The 23,765-nt window shown below is 30.8% G+C and overlaps 3 protein-coding genes across 3 annotated transcripts; 1 reads left to right on the forward strand and 2 right to left on the reverse strand.

The window, feature by feature from the left end:
- The first annotated feature begins 7,934 nt into the window (after nt 1–7,934).
- On the forward strand, nt 7,935–14,420 carry LOC107621797 (uncharacterized). The gene is made up of 3 exons (XM_088505205.1): nt 7,935–9,346; nt 13,431–13,970; nt 14,209–14,420. The coding sequence occupies exons 1-3, from the start codon at nt 8,447–8,449 to the stop codon at nt 14,308–14,310; spliced, it is 1,542 nt and encodes a 513-aa protein (XP_088361331.1). The 5' UTR covers nt 7,935–8,446; the 3' UTR covers nt 14,311–14,420.
- Nucleotides 14,421–14,722: 302 nt separating this feature from the next.
- LOC107626552 (limonoid 7-O-acetyltransferse-like) lies at nt 14,723–16,095 on the reverse strand. The gene has a single exon (XM_021114681.2). It carries the CDS (start codon nt 16,085–16,087, stop codon nt 14,723–14,725), a length of 1,365 nt encoding a protein of 454 aa, XP_020970340.2. The 5' UTR covers nt 16,088–16,095.
- A 1,535-nt stretch (nt 16,096–17,630) lies between these two features.
- On the reverse strand, nt 17,631–23,397 carry LOC107626553 (palmitoyl-acyl carrier protein thioesterase, chloroplastic-like). Its single transcript, XM_016329456.3, has 6 exons — nt 23,233–23,397; nt 22,076–22,209; nt 18,993–19,106; nt 18,178–18,349; nt 18,018–18,086; nt 17,631–17,906 (listed from the first exon to the last, which is right to left on the reverse strand). Exons 1-6 carry the CDS (start codon nt 23,380–23,382, stop codon nt 17,631–17,633), a joined length of 915 nt encoding a protein of 304 aa, XP_016184942.2. The 5' UTR covers nt 23,383–23,397.
- Nucleotides 23,398–23,765: the final 368 nt, after the last annotated feature.

Consider the following 23,765-nt stretch of genomic DNA (forward strand, 5'->3'; position numbering starts at 1 on the left):
CAGTGTGTCTTCTCTGGATTTGCCATAAACCTGCTAACAACACTTACTGCTTGTGAAATGTCTGGGCGTGTGCATATCATATCGTACATTAGGCTGCCTACAGCACTTGCATAAGGTACATTGTCCATGTAAGCCTTATCTTCTACTGTTGTAGGAGATTGTTTACTTGAGAGTCTGAAATGTGGAGCCAATAGAGTCACCACCGACTTAGCATTTTTCATCCCAAATCTTTTGATAACCCGTTCAATGTAGTCTTTTTGCCTCAGGAACAATTTTCGACTTGATCTCTCTCTTCTAATCTCCATGCCTAAAATTTTCCTCACAACACCCAAATCTTTTATTTCAAACTCTTCACCAAGTTGAAACTTTAACCTATTTATCTCCACTTTACTCTTGGAAGCAATGAGCATGTCATCTACATACAATAAAAGATAGATATAATCACCTCCAAAAAACTTACGAATGTATACACATAATGATAGTTACTTCTAAAGAAACCTTATTTTAAAATAAAGTAATCAAATCGCTTGTACCACTACCGTGGAAATTGTTTCAATCCATAAAGTGATTTTCTCAAGCGACAAACCTGACCTTCTTTACCCTCAACTTTGAAACCCTCAGGTTGATACATGTAAATTTCTTCCTCTAAATCATCGTGTAAGAACACTGTCTTCACATCTAGTTGTTCTAACTCAAGATCGCCATGAGCTACAAGACTTAAAAGCATCCGAATGATAGTGTGTTTTACCACAGGAGAAAATATCTCATTATAATCAACTCCTTCTTTCTGTGCGAATCCCTTTGCCACTAACTTAGAATTGAATCTTGTACCATCCGATTTAGTAGGATCTTCTTTTCTTTTATACACCCACTTACAACCAATAGCAGTCTTTTCCATGGATAATGAGACTACCTTCCATGTCTTATTTTTATGAAGAGACTGCATCACTTCTTCCATAGCAACCAACCAGCTTTCACTATCCTTGTCCTTGATAGCTTGTTTGAAGGTGACTGACTCATCATCCTCCACTGAGAGTGCATACTCTATCAAATTTAACTGCCCATAATGCCTCAAAGGCTTGTCTAACCCAAGCTTCTATACGAGTTTGTAATTTTTCTTTGTTCTAGTGGATGCAAAAAAATCCTGTTGTTGCTATTATAATACATGTGTATTTTCCCGCTGAATCTCCTCATGATCAAGTTCATCATCCTTCTTATCTTCATGAGTAGCATTAAGATGCTCTACCTAAACATGATTAGAGTATATTGGTTGGTTTTTAAACTCTATCTCTATCACTTAAGTGTTTATAGTTTTTCCAACATCACCATCATCTATCATCATAATTTTAGACAAAGCTACCATGGATCTTTCATTAAAGGTCACATCCCTGCTACTTACAAAATTAGAATCACTTACGGTCCAAAGACGATATCCTTGAACCCCTCTTGAATACCCCCAAAAGATTGCCTTCTTAGCTCTTTCATCAAGTTTATTGTCTTTGACATGATAATAAGCCGTACATCCAAAGACTCTGAGTTTCTCGTAATCTGCATGTTCTCCTAACCACACTTTATAAGGTGTATCTCCATCTAAAGAAGAATGTGGAGATTGATTCACTATGTAGCACGCTGTAGCAACTGACTCAGCCCACCATTCTCTACCTAACCCAGAATTAGAGTGTATACACCTTGCCTTCTCAAGTAGTGTACGTTTTAGTCTTTCTGCGATTCTATTCTATTGTGGTGTGTCTCTAATTGTCCAATGTCTTACAATCCTTTCCTGATCACAGAACTTCTTGAAAGCTCCATCCGTATACTCTGTGCCATTATCAGATCGCAGAATTTTTAGCTTCCCACCTGTTCTGTTTTCAACCATTGCTCTCCACCGTTTAAAGTGTCGAATACCTCTTTCTTATGCTTGAGGAAATAAACCTAAGCATACCTTGAATAATCTTCAACAAATGTAACAAAGTAGGGAACCACCCTTGGAAGTAACTTTAGCCAGATTCCAAACATCAGTATGCACGTAGTCTAACAACCGTCTGCTTTTGTGTTTGCTTGTAGAAAATTTCACCTTTTGTGCATTTTCATATACACAATGTTCACAAAACTCAATTTGTGATTTCTTCATTTTTTCAGAAAACCTTTTCCACTAAGCAATGATAGACCCTTTTCCGACATATGCCCAAGCCGCATGTGCCAAATCTTCGTGTAGTTTGTTTGGTCTTTATTTTCACCGATTTCAATTGCTAGCTCACCTGTAACAGTTGTCCAACAAAAGAGGATAAAGATTACCATGACGAACCCCCTTTATTATTACCAAAGAACCACGAACAACTTTTAAAATTCTATTTTCATCAATAATTTTGCAACCATTTTTCTCTAACAAACCTATAGAGATCAGATTTTTTCGCAAGTCAGGAATATGTTTCACATTCTTGAAGGTTCCTTACAACTCCATCATGCTTCTTGATTCTTATAGTATCTATCCCTACAGTTTTGCAAGCATGATTGTTACCCATCAAAACTGTGCCACCATTAGTGCTTTGATAGGTAGTAAACCACTTTCTATTTGGACACATATGGTGAGAAACTCCAGAATCAAGCATCCACTTATCGGATATCTCGTAAGAATCATCTATTACACAGTAACAATCTTCATCATCCTTTGAGACATAATTTGCTTCTTGTTTTTCTTTTGAGTCGCCATTGTTCTGTTTCTTGAAATTTATCTTCTTATTTGGGCAATTACTTTAAAATGTCTAAGCTCGCCACATTTAAAGTATGTTCTCTCTGTGTGAGGTCTAGATTTTAACCTAGACTTTCCATGCTTACCTTTTCCTCTTTCATTACTGCTCCCTCTAGCTGCAAATAATCCTTGTGCTTGATTATTATACTCTCTTCCATTTGAAGACGACATTACACTCGTAGCAACCTTACGTAGATCATCTGCTAAAAGTGATGCCCTCTGCACCAAATTTTCATAGGACTTCGGTAATGAAAGTAATAATATGAGTGCTTGATCCTCATCATCAATCTTCATATTTATATCCTTTAAGTTTGATATAATCCTATCAAACTTATTGATATATTCTCGGATTGAGGTGCCTTCCTCCGTCTTGCATGTATACAATTTGGATTTTAAGTAGATCTTGTTAGTTAGAGTCTTTGTCGTGATGTTATTCTCTAACTTTAACCAGACGCCTGCTGCAGTTGCTTCTTCATTCACCAAGAAAGCAACATCCCTCTCAAGGTATAAGATTATCGCAGCCCGTGCTTCAAGATCTAATTCTTCCCTATCCTCATCCTTCATATCCTCTGGTTTTTTCTCTTTTTCTGCTAGTGCCTTATGCAATTTCTGTGATATAAGCAAAATTTTCATTTGCATCCTCCAATAGAAAAAAAAATATCATTTTTTTCATTAAACTTCTCAATTTTATATTTGCCTACTTTGACATTTTCACTAGTAGAAGCCATTGTATTCAAACTTGAATTTTACCAATCAAATAATAAATAATACAATATTAACTCTTGATACCAATTGTTGAGTCTGCAGTGGAATTTGAACTTCTAATAGATATAAAGTAATATGAAATTGAATACTACCCACAATAATGCACTAACTATAACAAAGCCAATATAAGAAAATATAATGTGATTACTCTATATAATATGCTGTGAATTAATTTTCTTTTTATTTTTGATGATATTTCAATTATAATACTACAAAAATATATATAGTATCATCTATGCTATAATAATTTCAACGAACAAGAATAAAATCCTCCTATAAAAATTCTTTACAAGTTTTTTTCTATTAAAATTTTTTACAAATCTTATTTTATTCTCTAAGTTTATTCTAAACTTTCTTGTATTCTCATAACTTTATGAGAGAAAGACAATTTATTTAACAACTTATTTATACTGTGAATATATTTATACTTTCTAATATTATGCTTATAATAGAATTAAAAACTTCTTTAATAAAAGGTAAAATAAAAATATGAAGATGATTGATATGAGAAACCAAAAGAAACTAACTAATTATGTAGAACAATGTTGCCATACTTAAGCTTCAATTATCATAGTCAATATGGGAACTCCAAGCAAGCAGTTATGAATAACCAAATAAACCATTAAGAAAGCACCATATTTCATAGTTAAAATATAATAATTTTTTATTTTTATGATATCTTTCAATTTAATAGGTTAAAAACTAATTTATCACAGATTTAATTTTTTTTTAAAGATTTGTCGTTACTTAATGGGCTACTATATGTAAAAAGTGGAATTAATTACCAACCGGACTAATAAATTAATTAATTACTAAATCATTTCAAATTAGGTAGTTAAGATATAATTACGTTTTAATTGATAATTAATTATTTAAATTTGTCTTTCTAGGATCAAGAGTCATTGATACTATTATTGCTTCACGGCTAAAGTTAATTAAATAAAGGGAAAGTATGAGGAGCTAATGGAATATTTGTATAATGTGTACAATGAAGGTTTAGGGAGTATTAGAGATATAACTATTAGTGTTACCTTTTTCCATCAGCTGAAACTTTTGGGATGAGTGGTATCATGACATGATATTAGAGCTCTAGATTTGAAAGGTCAAGAATTCGATCCTTGGTGAACCCCAACATCAATTTAAACTTTTGGGAAGATGTTTATTATTCATAGTACTCGGATGGTTATTCTAGATAGTATGAGTGATGTTCATTTTGTAACTCAATAGTCCATTGTACACATTGTACAAATAGTCCATTGGCTCCCTAGCAGGACTCTTTTATTTAAGCAAACGAATGAATTAATCACTTAACCACCTTAAATTAATTTAGTATAAATTGGTTAAGTACGATTTTCGTCCTTAAGGTAGGGATTGAAAATTTTTTTTTTGCTATAAAATGGTGCCAAAGATTTAACTTAGTTTTAAAATCGTCATTTCTACCAAATTTTTAACTTTTATTCCAAAAATATCCCTAATTAAAAAAAAAATAAAAAGGAAACTAATCAAGGGGGAAGGGGGGATCACGCTTCGTTGGGGGGGGGGTTCCAGGGAAGGGAAGGTGGATAAGGGGAGGGAAAGCGCCGCTGCTTCTCGTTGCCGCCACCATTGTCGCTGCCGCTCCTCATCGTTCGGTCACACTAATGGGAAAGGGGAGGGGTTCCAGATCTTCCTTGCACTAACGGCCAGAGAGGACAGAGCAGAAGGAGAGAGGAAGAGAAGCGGAGAGGGAGAGAAGAGAGGAACGAAGGCGCTGAGGAAGACCGCATCCAGCCACGCCCTGCCATCGTCCTCATCGCGAACCGCCGTCGTCGGTCGCCATCGAGCCCTGTCCCGTCGCTGCCGCTGGAGTGAGGTCACGTCGACGCCAGCAGATCCGCAAGGTTGGACAGTCGTCAATGCTCCTTGTCGGATGCCAGCAAATTGGTGTTTCAATGTTGTTGTTTCTGCTTTCTGTTTTTTACTTCTGCTTTATGTTTCTGCTTCTTTTTTACTTTTGTTGTTGCTGTTGTTGATTCACCATTCACCATTGTTGTTGTTATTTTATTTGTTATTGCTATTGTTGATTCACCATTGTTGATTTACTATTGTTGTTGTTGTAGATTCTGCTTTCTGTTTTTGTTTTTTCTTCTGCCTCTGCATCTGCTTCTGCTTTCTGGTTGATTTTGGAAAAAAAGGGGAAAGGGTATTTTCTTCCGAAAGACGATTTTAAAACTAAGTTAAATCTTTAGGACCGGCCAGGAACAAAAAAAATTTTCAGTCCTTATCTTAAGGATCAAAATCGTACTTAACTCTAATTTTAAATAAATTTGACATCAATTAAAGCATTAAACTGTTAAATTATAGTTATTAGGTAGCTCTTCCTCTAAGTATTTGCTTATGAACAACCTAAGAATGTAGTACAAATATGTAAATGAAAAAAAAAAAATCTACGAAGAAGGCTTCCAACAATTTTCCTTATGTTGAATCTTCACACCAGGCAAAAAAGTGACATTATTTATGAATGTTTTATAGATTTTGAGAAAAGAAATTTAAATTAAGGCACTTTTTTAAATTTAAAATATATAATAAAATAAGTAAAAGATTGTTTTGGTTTAGTCTATTGTAACGATAGAGGATAAAAAGAAAAAGAGTAAAGATTTAATCTCTACTATAATGATAGTAAAATTTCATTATATCTAATTTAAAATTACAATCACTAACAACGTCAAAACCAAGATCAAGACAAAGATAAATTACACCAAACCTACTAAAATCAAACAAAAACACCAAAAAAAAAAAAACCAAGACAATCGAACCAATAATTCTATGCTTCATAAATTAATAGTAAGACAAAAAAATGCCAAAAACAAAAGAAAATCATGACAAACTAAATCTAAAATAATGTGATCTTTTTTCTCTAATTTATGACTTTGACTCATAGATTTTTTCAAATAATCTCTCAATGAATCATAAGTATTTTCTCTTTATACTAAGAAGGTTCAAACAAAACTGAATATATCAAGATAAAAAAAAAAAATCAACTGTCTTTTGTTTTTTGAATATTTATCTTTGAGGACCTTAAAACTTGATTCTTCTTCTTGTATCATAAACCTAGTCTTTTACTAGCCGTCGCAACAAATCAATCATCATAAACATTTAATACTTTCCTTTATTTGAACACCAGCACAACACAAATTTTTATATTCTCTTCATATCTTGTTCTTAATAGTTGATTATTTCTAAACATAATCAAATGAATACTTCATTATTCATACTAGCTATTTAGTGTCCAAATTTTGTTATAATTGTCATGATTACTTTTTTTTATTCGGTAGTATTAATCTTTTTCATATCTTACTCTTATCAGTTGATTCTTTCCAAATCAAATCAAATCACCATATATATTACTGCTAATTCTAAAACTATATAACACAAATAATAATATCATAAATTAAAATCAATTTTTAATCAATCAACCAAATATTTATCATTACAATAAATAATAAAATCTTTTTTCAAACTCAATAATTTATTTAACAAAACTGTAAATTATTAAACAAACATTTTTTTATAATTGAAATTATTCCTAGTTGTTAGATTGTTAGATATACTTGTAAAAATCACACTAACAACTTTTTTTTAGCTATAATTGGCTTTTTAACCTTTTTATTAATTTTCGTTAAAAATAATTTTCTTAAATATATTATTATTTTCTCATTTATGTATGACTCTCACTTGAATATTTTGTATAAATATTAAATGAGGTATTTTTCATATAACTGACTTAATAAAGATATTTTAATTTTGTGATAATTTAAACTTAAAAATTATTTTTTAAGAAAATCCTTAAAAATTTATTCAATCGAAAACTAACATTTTAGACTAGACTCAAAATTTAAATTAAATTTAAATTTAAATTTAAATTACAACAAATTATATTATGTGGTTTAACATATTTTTTTAATTTATAACCGATCTAAGCTGCGGTATGTATTAATTTACCAAATATTTTACTAATTTTTTGTTTTCAAATTATTATTTTTTGAATCACTTTTTTAGATTTTAGACTCTCAGTTTAAAAGATAAGAAATCAATGATCATACGCATGTAACGAACTTGATACGTGTTTTATCTTGTGAATAAAGTAGAATTCAATAAAATAAAAGAATATAATTAATTAGTTACTTATTAGCTATTTTCTCTTTATTTTTTCTGTTTTGGAGTGCATTAAAGTACAACAAGAAATAAAGAGAATTTCTTTATTTTATTTTAATTTTTTTTGTGTTCATTTTTTCTCAAAAGAATGTGTTGTTTTTGTGAGTAGACACATGTCCATTGCAATCCATAGCACCGAACGGCCAAGAGAAAAATGTGAAAAAAAGTGAAAAAGAAAAAAAAAAACGAATTATTAAAATTAAAAAAAAAAAAAACTATTTTTTAAGAACTAAATCTAAAAGGGTATCTAGCTGTGTTCTTATATGTATAAAAATCGAACACAGATTCTTTAAAACTGCAAAAAAGAAACCACATAGTTGCAGACTTGCAGCATCATCTTAAGTTAAGTGTTTACTTGTTTTTTTGTTCAGTTTCAATTCTCACTTGACTTCAGCTCGAAGATTTTTCTTTTTAACCTTCTTTTTTTTCTTATTTTCAGCTACCCTTTTTTGTTCCTTGTGAAACTCTTGCAACCTTAGCAAAAAGAAACAAACTTTCCTAAAATCTGATCTGGGTTCATCACTTTTTCTATGATGGGGTTGTTATATATTTCTGGCTAATAAAGCAAGTTATTATGATGACTCAAAATATTGTTATATAGCTCACTTTTTTTTTCTTTCTTTTTTTTTTTTTTCTTATTACTACTATTATTGTTCTTCTTCTTCTACCTGTGAATGATTCTGTGTTTTTATACAAAGTTCACCAAATCTTAAATTTATTTTTGAGATACCAATTACCATGTCTATCATGAAGAACAATCACAAAGATCTAGAACACATATATTCTTCATGGAACTTCTCAAAGCTAATGGCTTTCATTCTTCTCTTGATCACAATCTCTTACCTTTGTTACTCTCTTAGATTTGTTACCAATTCATATGACTGTAGCCAAACACACCACATTTCAATTAGCCACATTTCTGACACCACCACCACCACTACCACCACTTCCACCACAGCAGCAGCAACAAATTCACACTCTCAAGAAGAAGAAGAAGATGCAGCAATTGTTTCCACAAAGTTGGAACCTTTTGAAGAAACAAATATTTCCCACATAGTGTTTGGGATTGGAGCCTCAGCAAAGCTTTGGAAGCAAAGAAAAGAGTACATAAAGCTATGGTGGAAGCCAAATCAGATGAGAGGAATAGTGTGGCTAGAAGAGAAAGTGAAAACTGATCCAAGTGATGAGAAACTCTTGCCACAGTTGAAGATCTCTGAAGACACTTCAAGGTTCAATTACAAGAATCCAAAGGGTCATAGATCAGCCATAAGGATCTCAAGGATTGTTTCAGAGACACTAAGGCTTGGATTGAAGAATGTGAGGTGGTTTGTGATGGGAGATGATGACACAGTTTTTGTTACTGAGAATTTGGTGAAAGTGTTGCAGAAATATGATCACAATCAGTATTATTACATTGGAAGTAACTCAGAGAGTCATCTGCAGAACATTTATTTCTCTTATAACATGGCTTATGGTGGTGGTGGTTTTGCAATTAGTTACCCTTTGGCTTTGGCATTGGAGAAGATTCAAGATAGGTGTATTCAGAGGTACCCTGGTTTGTATGGTTCTGATGATAGGATTCAAGCTTGTATGGCTGAGCTTGGTGTTCCTCTCACCAAAGAAAGAGGCTTTCATCAGGTTTGTCTCTGGAATCTTCTCTTTTTCTTTTCCTTTTTTTGCTTTTATTTTTCATATTTTATGTTTGAGGTGTGTTACATTAACATCAAAAAGTGATGAAATTAGCCATTAGCTTGTGTCTGGTAAATTTTATAGGATAGAAAACATAGGAACATTGAGATGGTGTTGACTGAAAAATTATGTGTTTAGTATGTGTAATTGTCTTGTTTTCAAAACAGATTTGTGTCTTGCAATGTGTATAGAAGTGTTTGGATTTTGGAGTGGAAGAACACTACAATTTAGGTAGAGTTTGGTAGAGAGACAGAGACTGAAAGACTGATACTGAGAGACAGAGACTTAAAGACAGTGACTGAAATAAATTTCAGTATTCTGTTTGGTGCAAAGTGAGAGACAAAAATTGAAACGAGAATGAAGCTTTAATTTAATTTGTACAAAGGGTAAAATTGGAATTAATTAATTGAAATATGATATTTTAGGTATAAAATGTTATTAAAGTTTTAGTTTTCGTTTCTAAAAATTTCAGTCTTCTGTGTCCCCTTTTTGGAGGTACTGAAATACTGAAATTTTAGGGACAAAGACAAAAATTTTAGTACCAGTCTTTGAGCCAACAAACATGATACTGAATCTCAGTCTCTCAGTCTCTGTCTCAGTACCTCAAAACAAACGCTACCTTAAAGGACAATGAATATAGATAGTTTAGAGGTTTAAAATTTGGTGGAGAATTCATAAATTGATAGTAAAAAACTTTTATATATTAATTTAATCAAATATGTCAAATTACTTATGGATTTTTAACTGTTAACCTCTAATGAAGATTTTTTACCTTAAAATTAGGAGAAATGCAAAATTAGAAAAAATTAAGAGGATCAGCAGAATTTATTGTTAGACTAAAGAAATTGATCTGATGGCTAAAAGTGCATATCAAAAATAATAAATTCACCTAGTTTTTTTTAGTATTTTTCTTGTTTGAAGACTTTACATATTGACTTGGTCAACCTATGGAGGTTTTGGAGAAATTTATTGGAAGTGGTGTGAGACAAAATTATAAAATGAACAAAAGAGAATTTTGGGGGCTCATAAAAAATAAGTAAAGTTAGGAAAGCCTTCCTTAGGTTCCCCCACTTGGTATAATTTTTTGTTCATGTGAGATCTCATTTTATAATAAAGTAAGAGATATTGTTTAGTGGGATTTTTGTTGAATGAATGGGGAGTATGGGGAGATATCATTACTTGGAATAATAATGATTTAGGTCAAAAACAGGTAATAGATCATTAAGAATATTTTAATCTAGGTAACCTAATCAAATCTATTGATTCTATTTAAGGTCACTTTATGATGATTTGTGTCACATTTTAAAAATAGTTATTTTTTAATTTTTTTTATGTATTTGTGGGATGAAGTTCCCTAGGGTCTTGTCTATGATGTGGATAAATTTTAGAGGAAGATGATTAATTTAATGATTAATTTATAATATCAAGAATTAAAAAAAAATCCCTGCTTTCCATTGGCGCCAATAGATCTAGAAATTATTGTATAAAATAAAGCATTATTGTATTTTTGAAATGCCCAAAAATTTTTAATACTATCATTTATTGCTAGTAGTTTTCTGAATTTAGTAGAATTTTCATCAGTTTTCTACCCTAATTGACAGAAAAGAATGTGGTGCTGAATTTAAAGACTTTACCAAATTTGTTTATTCTTTAATTGGGAGATGAGACATTATATTCTTCTAACTATGAATATCTTAAAAAAAATAATAATAATAAAAACTTCAAATCTTCAATAGTCTTAGTCTCCAAATCAAAACTAGGCCACCACCACCACATCTAGGGTTTGATGCTTCCAGCTATATATCTCCACCGACTAAATGAGTCAATTAATAAAATCTTTTGGTTATTTTCATTATTTCCTACCTTTCCTTTTCTCTCAGCTGCTTTTCAATTTCAACGTTTCAAGTATTTTTATGTTTAAGAGGATTTAAATTTTTGATATATCTAATGTATTAAAATTATAAAAAATCTTTTTAATAAATTTGAAAAAATATTTTTGTGGTATTTTTAAAATATGTTTTTAATGCTTATGCTAACAAAATTCTTATATTAAAAAAATTTATTTTAAATTTGAATTCTTAATAATTATTATCTATTTAGACAAAATAATATATTAAAGAAAACAATTTATATTTAAATGAAATTATGATTTAGTTTTGATGTAGAGTTGCTTTATTTTTTTAAAGAAAAAAGTTTACCTCCTTTTTAAAAGTAATTATAAAATTTGATCATGTTATCTGTATGGAATAAATATTGAAATTTAAAATATAAATTAAAAATTTATGAAATAAAATATATAAATATATAGTAATTAATTTGGTAGCTAATTTTTATTGGTATTTTTTTAACAAAATCATACAAAACTAAAATTACATAATTAAGTTATATTCAAAATAGGTCTCAATCATAGTAGTGAATAAAAAGTTCATAGTGTGGGGAATATGTAATTGCACAAAGCATCCAGGTGTTAAGTCTAGAGATTGTTTCAATGTGGGGTGTGTTTGTTGAATTGGTCCCACCCTAATTAATAATATTATGTAAAAGGGACAAAGATTTAAACCAAACAACACTTGTCACATCCCATAAGGCACGTCACAATCCCACCTTAGAAATCTAAGAAACTCTTCCTTGGGTCTGATTTAACGGTGAAATTTTAGTGGAGGGAGAAGATTGTTTAAAAAAAAAAAGTTTATAAGAAAAATTATTGTGTGTATTATACATGTTTTTTTTTATAAAATTAGTAAAAATTTTCATTCTTCACCTAATTTTGTACTTCACCAAAGAAATTTCCTTGATTTAATACAATAATATCCATACCCAATCCGTTTCTATCTATTTTTTCGAAAGACAACATGATCGTTGATGGATAAAAAGGAGAAAATTCATCCTCGTCAGTGTAGCGCGAGACAATGTGGTTCTTCAATGTTGTTTCTTGCCCTGCAAGGCTTGGTCTAGTGACATTTGTGTATGTCTTGTTAGAAAGTGCACCGGATTCAAATCCTAGCTATGACTAAGAAGTGGTTATATGGAACTCATGGGAAGGGAAGGGCGTGTGTGTTAGGGTATATGACAAAAACAAATGATGTTTGTTAAAGGCTAGAAACTCAGGTGCAGTTAACTTCATGTGAAGTTGAAAGCCGAGAGTCTTTAGATGACAATTTAGTCAAATTTGTCAAATCATTTAACGGCCTTCAGTTATCAACTTCGCATGAAATTAACTGCACTTGAGTTTTTACCTTGTTAAAGACTAACAAAAGTTGGTGACACGACCGGTTAACTTGCTGAGTTAGCTGTTTAAGTATCATGTTTGGAATAAGGACAAAATTCTCCTTGTTTTTTAAACTAAAATGATTTTTGTTTTAGAATTGGATTATTTTTTGTTTTTGAGACACTTAAATCACCTACATATTGAGGTCTATTTTGAATTATGATATGTCTTGGAGTAATGAGTTTATTTATTTATTTATTTTTTAAAGTGTGATATCATGATTACTATGATAGTCTAGAAATTAATTTTATCTGACAAAATTTGTCTCTTTAATCTATAAATATTTCTAGTTCGAATACAATGAATAAAACACTTCCCAAGTTGCCACTACTCCAGTTACATCATTATGTGTTAGACACAGTTGTTTTCACATAATAAAATACGCGTTTTTTGTTGTTTACTTTATCTCTGAAATTTCTCCATTTCTTTCGCCAGATTGATTACATTAAACTTAACCACAAGTTATGGATATTCCTTTTTCTTTTAATTTTGTTTTTCTCTTAGTCTTAGTTGTACACTTGTACCCTTCTTTCTCTCTTTCATAATTCATAGTATTTATCTATAAACAATTATATATTTTTATGTCCATTTTGACATTTTAGTTGGATTTAAGTTTAATTCACTATAATTATTAAAATAATTACCTCAAAATTCACACCAAGATAATATAAATTAATTTACACTTACTATGTATTATTGTTGCCCTAATTTTGAGTTTTATCATTATTTGACTTGGCTTATTTTGTTTTGTTCTGTTTTGGGTAGTTTGATGTGTACGGCAATCTATTTGGGCTTTTAGCGGCCCATCCTGTTACTCCACTTGTGTCCCTCCATCATTTGGACATAGTCGAGCCCATTTTTCCAAACGTGAGCCGAGTCCAAGCCCTAAAGCGGCTCAAGGTGCCCATGCAACTCGACCCGGCTGGGCTCATGCAGCAATCCATTTGCTACGACAAGACCCGGACTTGGACCATATCCGTTTCATGGGGCTATGCGGTTCAAATTTTCCGGGGCATTTTTTCGGCCCGGGAGATGGAAATGCCGGCGAGAACCTTCTTGAATTGGTACAAGCGGGCCGATTACACAGCCTATCCGTTCAATACCCGCCCGGTTAGCCGGAATGTCTGCCAAAAACCATTTGTTTACTACTTGTCCAATGCAGCATACAACAAGGGTGCTAATGAGACTGCGAGCCGGTACGTTCGGACTCAGTCCAACCCGGCTTGCAAGTGGAAAATGGAGGATCCGACCCGAATCAAAATAATTGAGGTTTATAAGAAACCCGACCCACATTTGTGGGACAAGGTAAAACTTCAATCCACTCTTATCCAATAACAAAAATGCTATTCGTACACCAAAATCAGCTATCAATATATTTGTGTATAAATACATGTGTAGTTTAATTTGTTTTTAATGTGTATTTGTATTCTAACATGTATTTTATAATGGTCGCTGATTTTGGTGTACACTTAGCAGAATACTTTCATCAGTTTTTTCTTGATTTCTTTTTTAATGTGTTTGTTTTTGTTGTTGTTTTGAGCAGTCTCCAAGAAGGAATTGTTGCAGGGTAAGACAAACAAAGAAGAAAGGAACTTTGGTGATTCATGTTGGTGAATGCATTGAAGATGAAATTGTTGAGTTATAGTTATAGAAAGAACTGCAAACAGTTCCAACACGCTTTTGTTTATAAATTCTTCTTAACCCTACCTTTAGTTATATGCAATCTTAATTCTTTCCTTTTTTAAAAAATAAAAATTATTTATTATTTGGTTAACGAATTCCAAGATTAAGATGCAACTATTTGATGCAGTTCAATTTTCTAAGTTAAACATTCTAAATAACTAATCAACAAGCATTGAGATTGATATATATCTCACTTGAAGATTGAATCAAAGTTCAAATATTGAAGAAGGCATGATAATATGTCTGTTATTTAAAGGTGAAAATTCACGAGCCGTTAGATGATAATTTAGTCGAATCTCTCAATTCATTTAACGGTTTTCAACTATTAACTTCCTATGAAGTTGAAAAATATATGTTCTTTTCATGGAAATGACTTAATAACTTTGGTCTAAAGGACTTGGATCCAAAGTTGCATAATTGAGGATTTCAGTGTTTGAAATCAAATGATTCATGTCATTTTCATCCAATGTAACCCAAGCTTCAATGCCATCTCTTAACTTTGTATCAACCAAAATGATGAGATTCATGAACATAGGACCATTTGATGCAACACTACTCACCCATGTTGGTTTTCCCCACCCAAAATCAGCTTCATAGAATCCAAGATTGCACCAACTACTAAACCCAAAATGTTCCATTTCATTCCTTGATCTTAACTCACATATTTCCCTAAGCGAATCTTTCATGATTGAGATCCCTTTTTCGCTTCGCAATTTGTCGACAAAATCCTTATCGATTCTTGATATTGTGTTCCTTAGCTTACACGCCAAGTCATCCATGCTCATCCCGTGTTCGTCGAAATGCTTAGCTGAAACTAACCAAACTAGGTTGCCCATGGTGTGATCAGGACATAGAGCTTCATCCATTCTCCGCCGCAAGTTCACCAAATGAGTCACAAAAGAAGACCTTTGCACTTCAAACCGCGATTGGGATGCTGCCACGAGACACTTCCACAAGATTGCAGAAACAGTCTCCAACCGCGTAGGTGGATCTTGCGCTGCATCATAGCAATATTTTGCAGACATTTGAGCCTTGAGGGTGGATATAGCTTTGTTTGTGAACAAGAACCTCTTTGTTACACACTTTCCTTGCCTGAACAAGGAACCCCACATTCCCATTGATAAGTCTCTAAGCCATAAACTATTTGTGGGAAAAAGAGAAGATGCTATGAACTTTGGTTGTGTCAAGTGTTTGCAGCCTCTAGCCCTTTCACTCCAACACTTTAGGAATGTGGCTAATGCAGCACCATCTATAATCCTATGTGAAATGCATGTTCCAATGGCAATTCCACCACATTGAAACATATTCACTTGGATGTTGGTGACATAGGTTCCAAAGTTTGATTCTTTAGAAACAAGTTCATCACTAGGAAGGAACTTGTGCAAAAGGGTCAAATTGGGGTGGCTTAGAAACACAGAAAGATGACACTTTACTTTGGATACTACAAAATTAGCACCTTCATCATTGCAATCAATGGAAAGTTCATGTTTGATCTTGCCACCTAGAGGGTAGAATTGTGTTAGTGTCTCAGATAAAGATTGTTTCAGCAATTCTAGCTTCTTGGGGACTTCAAGGAGGGTATTTGTGTCATTTTGTGAGGTGTAGAACAAGATTATAGGAGCATATGGAGCAGGAATGAGCTGATCCAACAGGGAGAGTTTGAAGGTTCTTAAGTGAAAGGGTGTTGGAGAAGAAGGCCTAATGTCTTCTCTACTAATGATTTCTACTTCAAATTTCATCCTTTTTTTTTTTTCTAATTTCTATGGCTTCTAGAGAATGAACTGTGTGAGAAAAAGTTGCAACATGTGCAATCTAATTTATAGCTAGAAGGAGGGCAAAAAGTTTTGACTTGTCTTTTAATGTAATCATTGATTATACTAGAACTAGAACAAGAAGAGAATCTTATCATATAAGGTGCTCTGCCATTTGATATTTGTCATTTTATTGGAAAATGATGATTGCAGATAATGTCAACAAGTTTCTAACTTCAAACTTTGTAAAATCCGTATGGAACTTAGTGTATCTTAACATTTAAAAATAAAAGGAGACTGATATAGCTCAATTTAATTACATTATTTGATTCAATATGACATGGTAGGTCTTGGATTTGTATAAAGTGATGTAACAATATCTTTGCATATATATATATATATCATAGGATTATGATATTAACAAAAGATATTTGTTTTTGTAAGATGATAAATTTATACGTACCAATATGTTAAAAGTATAGATAAATAACAAAATAATACGTGAATTATATTTTTTACGTTCGTAATTAATTTTTATTTTTTAAAATATATATTATATTATTATTTTTATTAAAATATTTTTATAATTTAATAATAAAAATATTTTATTATTTAATTTTATAAAAAGACTTAAATATTTTTTTTTCACACACTTCTCTCTTTATCAAAATACAATGTATGGTTTAGATTGGTTTTGGTTTAGTTGACATATAAGCTTTGGCCAAATATCATTTCCCTTTAGTTGACATAAAGTTATTATCATCACTTCTTAGCATGACATGTGCTTAGTGCATCACTAAAAGAGTTGGATAAATTTTAAAACTTTTTTTTAAAAAAAATAATTGATTGATTAAATATTTAGGAGACAACAGAAAATTAGCACAAAATTGTTTAAACTTATCTTATTTTATATTTTTTGGTTATTGTTAGAATAAGTAAGTAATATTAGATACAAAATATTATTTATAAACTAAAATCAATCAAAATATATATATATATGTGCGCGCGCGCACGTGTGTATTATTTAATTTATGTTTAATATATATTTTATATTAACATGATTGTTTTAGATATAATAACTATATAATTATAAATATTATATATAAAGACAGATTTAAAAATTTTAATATAAGGAGGCCAATCTTTACATAAAATTTTTATTTATCCCTTTTTGTGTTATATTTTTCGTGTATAATAAAAGCAATTGACGTATGATATGAAGTTATTGGATTTTTTTTTTAAAAAAGGTTTATGAACATATAAAATAAAAAAATTATAAAAAAAAAAAATATTTAAAATACACAATGTAATTACCATAATATTTAAAGTATACAATATGATTACAATAAATATAATATGTTTAATAAAATAAATTCTGATTATTTTTTTATCTTAATATTTCTGTTATTATTATTAACCATCAAAGTAACAGAGACACACATGGTATAGACTCCCTATACTCAATTAAGAGGTTGCGGATTCGAGTCTCCTATCTTTCCAAATAGAGACTAATGCAATTCCCAAGTCCCAATTACAAGTCTTTAATGGAAGCTTCTGGATCATGATTAAAAATGTCAAAGTTGTTAGTAGGTTTGAGTCTCCACTCAGTCCTTCCTCTCAAAATCTCAACACCATCTTCAGATCGAAGCATATGATTGTACTCAACGTTATTATTATTATTGTTATTATTATTGTCACTACAAACTTCAGCTAGAGATTGTAACTTACTGTCTCTCTTACACTCCCTCTTGAATTTCAAAGTCAGGGAAGATAACTCATAATTCATCAAGATTGATTCTGGAATACTCTACATATTTCAAAGTAAAAAATAGTTTAAAAAATTAGTTGATATTAAGTACCAAAAATTAGTTGTCTAGTTAAATTCTAAAAGTATATATTAGAAAAAGAAATTAAATACCTCTAGAATCCAACTAACATATTTCGCATTATTGACATGAAAATTTATATCTATATCACTCCATCTTGGCTGAAAATTAACACGCACATGTTACATAATATAAATTTAAAAAAATAATCAATGAAAAAAAAAAAATTATTAGAAAAGAAAACATGTATACCTTTAAATCAAGACAAATATAATCTGCTGATGTGTCATCAAGTTTAGGTATTTTTTTGTCATCACCTTCTATAATAATTCTGGAATTTTTAAGATAGGACTCAAATTCCCTTCTGACTTCTACCGGTATTTTAGATAATCTTCTTGTCAATTTGTTCATCAACACACAAACACTGCATAGACAGTATTAAAATTCAAATCCAAATCAATTGATTATGTTTTTCAAGATTTATATTTTAGAATTTAAAGTTTAGAATTTAAAATTTAAAATTTAGGATTTAAGTTATTTTTTTTCTTTACTAATCAAGTTAATTTCGAATAGCGTCCAAAAATTATAAATTATGAGAGTTTATATAATAATTTTTTTTAATAACATCTCTATTAATCATGAAAAAAAAAATGGATACTCATGTATGTATGTAAAAGTGTAAAAAGATATTATATATATAATTATTCCAAATATAGTGATTTTTTTTTCAGAATTATTTTGGCATGAAGTTTTTATTGGATTTTAGTGTTGTACACCTTAAATATTAGTGTAAATTACTCTTTATAAAACAAGCCTCGTATAATACTATCATACATGTATAATATTATTTATCTTTATGTATACTTATGTGATAATGTCAATCTATGCGATATAAATATAATTTTCCATCCAAATTTTTTCTGTTAAAGTTGATTTTCGAGAAAGAAAAAAAATGATGTCATATTTTCTATTTTTCCTCCCAAGAAAAAGATCATTTTTTTTAGGTTTGACGATGTGATTGTTGGAAAGTGAGGAAGAAAATGTTTAAAAGTAATTGATTTATAAACCTTGAGGCTCTATTCAACATTTGATTTGTTTTGAAATCTCGCACAATCCAATTGAAGCGCGCAGCATTCTTTCCTTCTGAAGATAACCAAGTTTCCACTTCAACTACATCATCCCTGTATAATACAAATGTGGAAATGTTCAATAAAAAAATAGTTAGAATTTATTTTATTTAGTAATTATTGTAATAATTAATAAATATTAAATAAGACAAATTTTAATTATTTTTTAGTATTATTGTAAACGTAAAAAAAAATTAAATGAAAAAATATGACAATAACATCCTAAAAGAAGGTAAAAACTCAGGTGAAGTCGACTTCACGTAAAGTTGATACCTGAGAGCTGTTAGATGAAAATTTAGTCAAATCATTTAACAGCTCTTAAATATCAATTTCATGTGAAGTCAACTGCACCTGAGTTTCCACCCTAAAAGAAACTATAAGAATTCAACCAAGACCAAATCTAAAAAAAATTCCATAAGGCTTAATATACAGAGAGAGAATATATAGTACATAGACTTTTATAATTACTTAAGAAAGCAATATATTGCTATTTAATTTGTAGAGAAATATCAGGTGAATTATGGTGTTTTTATAATTAAGTTTAAGTGTTTAATTAAGTTTTTTTTTTGTGTCTCCTCTTTATTCTTTAATTGATTTTTATTATGCCAATAAAATTAATTTTAATTATCAAAATAACATAATCATACAGTACCTTTCCTAATTTGTCAACATAACTAAAAGTGAAACTAACAAACAGATTTATTGTTCACATAGTACTATGATTACATGTTATATCCTATGTGTAGAAGTAGTTTTCACTTTGACAAAACTAATATATTCATAAATTAATTTTGGATACAAAATTTGAAAAAATTATTAGATGTTCTCAGTACAAATTATAACTCTTAGACATACTGATATATTAATTGAATGATAAGTTATTATTGAATATGTTAGAGAATCATTAGAATCATTTTAGATCAGTTAGTATCGTTTATATTTATATAGTATATCTGTATATTAATCGTAGGATTCTATACTTTTATTACTTTGATTCTTCTGGCATCTATATATATTCCTTGTACATTGTATTTTTTGATCAGACTGGATAATACACAATATACAATATGGGTATACAAGATCAAGACTGAAAAAGCACACACTTGGGACTTGGTTGATTCTCCTTCTAATCAAGAAGTTGTGGGAAGCAGATGAGTATACAAGATCAAGACTCGCTCTGATGGTTCTATTGACCGTTATAAGGCACGACTAGTTGCTCAGGGTTGTACGCAAGAGTATGGTATTGACTATGAAGAGACTTTTGCTCCTATTTCTCGTCTCATATCTGTTCGAGCTCTTCTTGCCATTGCTGCAATAAAAAAATAGTCTCTCAGTCAGATGGATGTGAAAAATGCTTTTCTTAATGGAGATTTGAAACAACAGGTCTATATGAAACCCCCTCCGGGTTATCCGTGTCCTTTTGGAAAAGTTTGTCTACTTCGCAAGGCACTCTATGGGTTTAAGCAAGCTCCTCGTGAATGGTTTGACAAGTTCAGCACTACCATATGTAGTCTTGGTTTCACTTGCAGTCCTCATGAGAATGCTTTCTTTATTCGTAAAAGTGACCGTGGAGTTGTTCTTCTACTTCTGTATGTTGATGACATGATCATTACTGGAGATGATACTGATGGTATCTCTGATCTTAAGGCGTCCCTTCAACGTACTTTTGAGATGAAAGATCTTGGTTCTCTCAGCTATTTCCTTGGTCTAGAAGTCATATCCACCGATGATGGCATCTATCTCTCTCAAGCTAAATATGCTTCAGATCTTCTTGCTCGAGCCGGGATTACAGATAGTCGGACTGAGTCTACTCCTCTTGAGCCTAATATTCGATTTACTCCTATAGATGGCACTGTTTTGGATAATCCTACTCTCTATCGATAGCTAGTTGGAGGACTCGTCTACTTAACTGTCACCCGACCAAACATCGCCTATCCAGTTCATGTACTTAGCCAGTTTTTGTTAGCTCCTCGTACTACTCACTATGCAGCAGTTCTTCGCATTCTTCGCTACATTAAAGGCACTCTATTTCATGGCCCTTATTTTTCTGCCCATTCCTCTTTGTCCCTTCAGGCATACTCCGATGCTAATTGGGCTGGTGATCCCACTAATCGTCGTTCTACTACTGGTTACTGTTTGTTTCTTGGCGATGCTCTCATTTCTTGGCGTACTAAGAAGCAAACGTTCACTGCTAGATCAAGCATAGAAGCTGAGTACCGTGCCCTTGCTGGCACTACTGCTGAGGTTATCTCGATTCGTTGGCTTCTCGAAGATTTGGGTGCTCCTCAGTCGTCCCCTACTGATATTTTTTGTGACAACCGCAGTGCTATTCAGATTGCTCATAATGATGTCTTTCATGAACGCACCAAACACATTGAGATTGGTTGTCACTTTGTTCGGCAATGTATCTTTATTGATGCTGTTCGACTCATTGCTGTTGGAACACCGGATCAGACTGCTGATATTTTCACGAAAGCTCATCACCCGACTCATTTCCGGACTTTGTTATCCAAACACAAGATGGTATTCTTAGCTCCCATTTGAGTTTGAGGGGGGATGTTAGAGAATCATTAGAATCATTTTAGATCAGTTAGTATCGTTTATATTTATATAGCATATCTGTATATTAATTGTAGGATTCTATATTTTTATTACTTTGATTCTTCTAACACTTATATATACCCCTTGTACATTGTATTTTTTGATCAGACTGAATAATACATAATATACTTTCTTTAGATTGCTCTCTTGTTTGTAACAGAATATTTATAACAAAGTCATTTGAGCTTATGTGATCTAAACTAATTAGAAAGAGTAAATCGTTTTATCTTACTCTTAAAACACTGAATAATTATTCTTTATGAATGTATAGCAATCTTGTTTCATAGTCAAATAAATATCAATCGATCTCCTATAAACTACTACTCAACCAAATCCAGTGATAGATATGTTATAGAGTCATCATTATTGATCGTAAAGATATCAATAAGATTAAAATTATAAATATGTATAGGAAGACTTACCATTTAGGATAACGGTAAATCCAAACCTGCATTTCACTATATACCCATACTAAGTTCCTTTTGATCATTTCTTTCGAAGAACCAGCTGCATCAACGTGGATCCCAAGTGTGTTACAGTGATCAATTATAGAGCTCTATGAAACAAATAATAGAGCCAAATGAGATAACAATAATATTGTATGTTATGGATATGGAAAAATATAGGTAGACAATAAAAATACTAAACAATGTGAACAATGAATATATCAAATGTTCAATTTAATAAGTATGCAGATAATTATGTTCATTATGCTAGGTAGACAAAAAAAAAACATTTTTTTTGGGTTAGATTAAAAAAGAGTAGCATATTTATAGAATAGGCTATGTTTTTCTATTTTTTTTTTGTTACTTGTTTATAGTAAAATAGATAATACAATTATGATATCACTTAAAAAATATCTCTTTAAATAATAAAAAGATCATTTATAAAACGTAGTCTTATCTTAATATCAATGGATACACTTTTTTCACAAAAAACAACACCTTTTAAGAATAATCTAATATTTTATATTTTAGGTGCGCTTCACAAACTCTTCTAATATCAAACGCGCGCATACTTTGTGATTTTTTTTTTGTTTTCACACTAATACACAAACCCACGCGCCTTTTCTTTTGTTATCACGTGTGTGAATTTGTATTTTATGTCAACCGTCACTATTAGAAACTAATCGTCACTATTAGTAATTAATTGGTCAAACTAAAAGATGACTGTATTATCTAACGGTGATAAAATTGAAAATTATTTTGTGTATTTTAAAATCTAAAAAATTAAAATGTCTAATTTTAAAAATTTCAAAGACTAATTAAAAAAATTACTAGTGACATCATTTTAATGGACATCATCATATTTCTCAGTCATACTTTGTGTATTTTCATGTTGTACCTTAAATTCTTGATACATGATTAATTCATATTTTATTTTGGTAAAATTTCAAGTTAACTAACATACACTTTTGCCAATCTAAAAACAAAAAATTAATATATATATATATATATATATATATATTAACAATCTATAGCATTTACATAATATCTGTTAACTTTATTAACCATGTCTTAATTTGTTTTCAGCAGCTCATTTGTATGATTAAAAATGATGATGATGTTTAACGACAAACCTGAAAATAGTTCATCAAAGTCTCAATAGATGCAATTCCATTAGCATCAACTTCATATGATCTGATGGTAAAGTTTTGACGAATAGAAGATTTGCTAACAACTTTGGAAATCTTATCATCACCATTATGATTTTGGGCATTTGCCTTCATTTGTAAGCCACCACAAGAACCACGCTTCACTCCAAGTCCTTGTTTGATGCCCTTTTTTATACCATAGTTTTGTGTTGCTAACACAACATTGTGAAATGCACACATTGAAGCAGCAGTAGTAATAGGTGCCACCATAATTGTTTCTGCAAAAGTATAATTAAGAATTCGTTAATGTAAACATGTTTCATGCATAAAAATAATTGGATGAAACGTAAACATTCAAAAAGAAGTAAACAAATTTAATTGGATGAAACTTAAAATATTTTACAAAATTAATACTTTAAAATTAAATATTTATTGTCAACAATATAAAACAAGCAAAAAACAATAGTGGGCAGGGAAACATTTTCTGTTAATTTTTCTGTTGGAATTATGAAACTAGA

The sequence above is a fragment of the Arachis ipaensis genome, chromosome B2, assembly GCF_059453495.1.
Source record: "Arachis ipaensis isolate K30076 ecotype BB chromosome B2, ASM5945349v1, whole genome shotgun sequence".
Classification (NCBI taxonomy): domain Eukaryota; kingdom Viridiplantae; phylum Streptophyta; class Magnoliopsida; order Fabales; family Fabaceae; genus Arachis; species Arachis ipaensis.

Excerpts from the sequence above, each read along its gene's own strand:
- LOC107626552 (XM_021114681.2), bottom strand. The coding sequence starts at position 16,087 with ATGAAATTTGAAGTAGAAATCATTAGTAGAGAAGACATTAGGCCTTCT.
- LOC107626553 (XM_016329456.3), bottom strand. The coding sequence starts at position 23,382 with ATGAAGGCAAATGCCCAAAATCATAATGGTGATGATAAGATTTCCAAA. Across the intron at positions 19,107-22,075 it reads ATTTACCGTTATCCTAAATG|GGATGATGTAGTTGAAGTGG; the intron begins GTAAGTCTTCCT and ends TGTATTATACAG. Across the intron at positions 18,350-18,992 it reads ATGTTGAATAGAGCCTCAAG|TGTTTGTGTGTTGATGAACA; the intron begins GTTTATAAATCA and ends CTGTCTATGCAG.
- LOC107621797 (XM_088505205.1), top strand. The coding sequence starts at position 8,447 with ATGTCTATCATGAAGAACAATCACAAAGATCTAGAACACATATATTCT. Across the intron at positions 9,347-13,430 it reads AAGAAAGAGGCTTTCATCAG|TTTGATGTGTACGGCAATCT; the intron begins GTTTGTCTCTGG and ends TGTTTTGGGTAG. Across the intron at positions 13,971-14,208 it reads ACCCACATTTGTGGGACAAG|TCTCCAAGAAGGAATTGTTG; the intron begins GTAAAACTTCAA and ends TGTTTTGAGCAG.